This window comes from Arachis hypogaea, chromosome 18 (assembly GCF_003086295.3).
Source record: "Arachis hypogaea cultivar Tifrunner chromosome 18, arahy.Tifrunner.gnm2.J5K5, whole genome shotgun sequence".
Lineage (NCBI taxonomy): Eukaryota > Viridiplantae > Streptophyta > Magnoliopsida > Fabales > Fabaceae > Arachis > Arachis hypogaea.
The window spans coordinates 13,889,187-13,894,209 of NC_092053.1; the positions used below are offsets into that span (position 1 = coordinate 13,889,187).

General features: G+C 26.9%; 1 protein-coding gene across 2 annotated transcripts; it reads right to left on the reverse strand.

The window, feature by feature from the left end:
* Positions 1 to 346: 346 nt before the first annotated feature.
* Positions 347 to 5,023, reverse strand: LOC112773308 (uncharacterized). Of its 2 annotated transcripts, none has more exons than XM_025818388.3 (7): positions 4,696 to 5,023; positions 3,494 to 3,912; positions 3,025 to 3,101; positions 2,669 to 2,705; positions 2,390 to 2,579; positions 1,440 to 1,869; positions 347 to 779 (listed from the first exon to the last, which is right to left on the reverse strand). In XM_025818388.3, exons 2-7 carry the CDS (start codon positions 3,876 to 3,878, stop codon positions 762 to 764), a joined length of 1,137 nt encoding a protein of 378 aa, XP_025674173.1. In that variant the 5' UTR covers positions 3,879 to 3,912; positions 4,696 to 5,023; the 3' UTR covers positions 347 to 761. The 2 variants fall into 2 exon arrangements, with proteins under 2 accessions (XP_025674173.1, XP_025674172.1); XM_025818387.3 differs by having other exon boundaries at positions 347 to 769; positions 4,696 to 4,965.

Consider the following 5,023-nt stretch of genomic DNA (forward strand, 5'->3'; position numbering starts at 1 on the left):
ATCAAATCTTATTGTTAACATGCATCTAAAATGCAGCACCACCATTATTACATTTATACTTTCTCTCATTAATAATGCAATAAGAAGCCTTTTTCATTTAGGCAGCATCATAGATGTCAATATTTTTAGTATATTGTATTGTTATTATTGGAGGTGTTACAAATTCTAAATTTATTGAATTTCACATTCAAAAAATTATATGTTCATAAAAAATATCCATCAAATTAATTATTATATATACATATTAATGTATATTTTATATTTTTATATATATATTTTATACGAATATAATTAATTTAGTAACTCATTTTTTACATAAATTTAATATGGTTTTTTATGATGGATAGAACATAAAAGAAGTCAACTTAATTGATACCAAAAATTCGGATTACAAAAAATAATATTTTCTGTTCTATGTGGTTTGTTATGACTTATGATGAGACAAGTACTTAAAAGATCTACTCATTCATGTGTATGGTTCTTGTATTTGACATGGTCAGATCCTAATAAGTACTCAGCCCAATAGACTCCTTTGTGTGAAATTTTGTTGTAAACATAAACGCTCAACCTGGGTTTTCTTCTCTTTGTGTTTGTAATCACTTGAATTATTTGATGATGAAGAGAACAACGAAAGAGAAAGTTTAGTATCGATTTCTTGTTCACTTTGTGGGTTTTCTAATGAGTCTTGGCTTAGCTTAAGCTCTAGGAAACTTGATGATGACGACCCTTTCTTCTCATCATCATACATTTGGTTTTTTAGATCATGTACCTGCAATAACCTCGAAAAGGAAATAAAAAAATTAAATAAAATATTTTCCAAATGCTAAATATCCTACACCACTAATTAATTAATGAATAACATAAGTAAGAATTTACAACATCATCAACAGTAAAAAGAAAATCAAGAATTTAAATAGTAATTAAGTAAAAACAATTGACTTTACTATAATGAACCATGGAGGACATTATTATGAAATTTGATAATATTAGAGAGGTAATAAGAAAGTAATTTAAAATTATTTTATTTAACTTAAATAGTTATAATTACATATTTATTATTTTTAATATTATTCAATTATTTTAGTAATAATTAATAAATACAAAATAAAATGAATAATAATTAAAGAATGTAAAAAAATAATTTTAAAATATTTTAAACTGATTTTTTTATTATTTTTAATTTTTTTTTATAAAATAATATACAGTGGTTAATGTTTTTTACATGTTAACAAAACCTAAAAAATACTATGTACTAAAATATACTGATTGTTATATATAATTAAGATAGATTTCTTTGTTATTCAATGAAAAAACTTGCAACAAAAATCTTAACAACTACCTTAACAAAATCTAGTAAAAATAAATAAATCAAATAAATTCCAATTTGCAAGTAAGAAATTAGAGGTATAAAATGTAGTAGCTAGTGTTATTATTATTACCTGAGTATCTAACTTGGCATGATGGCCAGCAGGGAAGGCAACACTGCAAGAACTTCTTTGATGATGATGACATTGATAATCAGCCAAGGTAGTAGTGCTCCATTGTTGTGATGAAGGTTGTGCACCAAATCTAGTATTGTCATCCATTGAAATGCCTACTAAAGTTTCATGTTTCTCACTTTCTTGTGATCCATTATCATTCTTATCCTTTAAGGTTCCTCTAGGAGGAGGAGGAGGAGGCCACTTCACTTGTTCAAGTATTTGGCAAGACCTAAAAGCTCCATTACTATTACTACTATTATTTCTTCTTATTATTGCATCCCTTACATCAAATAGATGTGAGCTTGCTTCATATAACCTTGAATCTTTGTCCTCCAATGAACTTGATCTTGTCATCATGTGACTATTGAAAATCCCAGTTGGGTGAAATCTGCAAATTAAAGAGAATAGTTAAAAGAATTTTAATAAACATGTATTACTATTACATGCATCATATATGTTAGTATTTAATTAATTAGATAAGATTTAATTTCTCTGTCCATCTCTATAATTTTATTAAATTTTTAATTAAATTTTTATATTTTTTATTAAATTCTTATACCATATCAAATTTTTTAATTAAGTCTTTATTATAACAAAAAGTTGGAATTAATAAAATATTTTATTAAACAAAATAAATATATCTAACATTTAACTGAATATTACTTATATTTTAATAAAATATTATATTCCGTTAATTTTATTTAATATTTTTTTATGATAAAATTTATTTACAAAATTTGATATGACAGAGGGATTCAATTAAAAAAATTATAAAGACCTAATTAAAAATTTGGTGAAACTATAAGGAACGATGATAGAGTAATTAGATCATTAGATAATAATATAATATAAAATCCTTTTATACACGCTTATGATAATAAAACTTTTACTAGTAATATAAGTGATACCTTGAAGAGGCATGATGATGAAGTTTAATGTTATATGGTTGTTGTTTAATGAGGAGAGATGATGATGGTACATAACTACTACTCCTGTTAATAATGTTATCAACCCCAAAGTGTGCTTGTACATTTAATCTTTGATACATCTCCAAAATTTGATGCCTTCCTTGTTGCATTGCCCTACTTTGGGATAAAACTGAAATAATATAATGCATGATATTGTGAATTTATATGTGATGTAAATTACTAAAACTTCAATAGTAATGAAAATTCTAAAATTTTTACCTTGACCAGACTCATCAAGCTTCTTACTTCGATACATCTGAATTTCAAAATAATTAGTTAAATACAAGGATAGATCAATACGTTATTATTGAAGAAAAGATTCAAAAAACTTTAGTAGATATAACGAGACTTTTTATCATAAAATCACTTGCTCTAAAATCTTAAATTGACAAGAGAAAATATATAAATAATTATATATTTACCATGTTCTTGATGTAAAAGTCTCATTTTTTTAATTTCTTCAAAAATCGAATAAATCACTTGTTTCAAAAGTTTAATTTAATAAAAAAATATATGAATAATTATATATCTAAACAACCGAATAAAATTAAGTATATATATATATACGAACTTGCCTGCAAATGACTCTTTACATGTGCAATGCTAAGACCTCTCACATTCATCAACTGAAGAACCAACTTTGGTGTTGCTCCTGAATCCATTATTGCCAATTCAAATATTTGGATAAGTTTAAAAAAAAGTAAATAGATAAAAGTACATATGAAAAAATTTGGAATAGACAAAAATAGTATAAATATAAGATTGTAAACATCAAAGTACATCCAAAAAATTGTTTTCGATGGACAACATTATCATGTCGTTAGTAAATTTGTAAGATTTGGGGTGTACTTTTATCCTTTGAAATCAATATATTTTAGGTGTAATTTTATATTTACAAACTTTGGTGCGTACTTTTGTCCACGGCAAACTCTTTTATGTGTAATTTTGTTCATTTATTCTGAAAAAAAAAAAAAAAGTATGTCTATGAAATCCCAATATATATAAGGATATGAATTTGAAATGGTAGTGTGATTAGATACTTACTTTCTTGTCCACCAAGGCGATTAACAGCTTGAACAAAAGCAAGATGGAGATCAGGAGTCCAACGAAGCCTTGGCATCTTTGACCTCACATATTGTCTAACCATACTTGTTGTTCTTCCTTTATTATTCTTATTATTATTCCCTCCTTCATCTTCTTCTTCTTCTTCTTCGCTTGATGATGTGGTGTTGTTGTTGTTGTTGCTGCTACTCAAATTCCCTTCTTGCCATGAAGATGAACATATCTCATTATCATTGTTATTGCTTCTGTTCTCATGATCACCAGCTTCTTCATTCAAGTCTATGAATGAACGTTTTCTACTCCCATTATTAGGACTAGTAATTAGAGAGCAAGACCCTTCTTTGCCTTCAATAATTCTCTCACCCATTATATTAAATGATTCCTTTCAACTTCAATTCTTCCTGTGAAATTATTTCATACATATAGTCATATAGTACACTCAAAATTTCAGAATCCAATGAACCTTGTCGCTTCCATATATATATATATATATATATATATATATATATATATATATATATAGAGAGAGAGAGAGAGAGAGAGAGAGAGAGAGAAAGAAAATAAAGGGCCAAGATATATATATGGCATTATATTATTACGTGTGTGTGTGTGTGGGAAAAGATCAATGCAATTTAATTAGTTGTGGTGATTTTGCAGACATAGATACACACATAGAAGGACTATATGTCCCTATTTAACATTTGTACCATAAATTTATTGTTACTAGTAATTATAACTGTTTGTACAAGTGTATATGCATGTTCCTAGGTCTTGGAATTCCACATATTATAACCTATAGTTTGAAAGTTGTAAAGTGTATAAACTATATACAACAGAGTGCATCACTACCTATAAGATACCTCTCTATAATTATTATTATTATGTGTATAGTTTCAAATCTTTCTCTCAATGAAACATGCTTCTTGTCTTTCTTTCATTATCTTTTAAAGGGGATATATAGGGTAACATGTATAAATTAAGTAGATGATGTTTCTGAAATTAAATTTGGAGAGAAACTCAAAGCTTTATGAAATCTAAAAAAACAAAAGGCCAGGAAATTGAAATCAAGACTTGGAAATAGAACCAAATAGAAATGGTTATTCCTGAAGAAAGAAAAAAAGAAAAAGAAAGAAGTTAAATAATTGAATAGAGAATGGAAGAAGTAGCTTGATGATGATAACTACCTTATTTAGTTCAACTCCTTATTATAGCTTCTTCCAACTCTTGATCGATCTATCTTGTTCTTTGAAAAAGATCTAAGAAAAAAAGTCAATCTCCCTCATTTAAGAGCAGATGAAGATAGATGTTGACTATGCTATATATTCATGAAGAAGCATATACCATCAAGTAGTGTTAATGATGATGATGATGATGATGATGGAATATTAAAGTGGAAACCCTAGTACTTGTTTCGAAAGAGAGAGAAGAGAGAGAGACAAAGAGAATGAATGAATGAAGTGAAGAACGAAGGTGGGAGATGCATTATTAGCATCAAGTGGGACTTATTGGAAT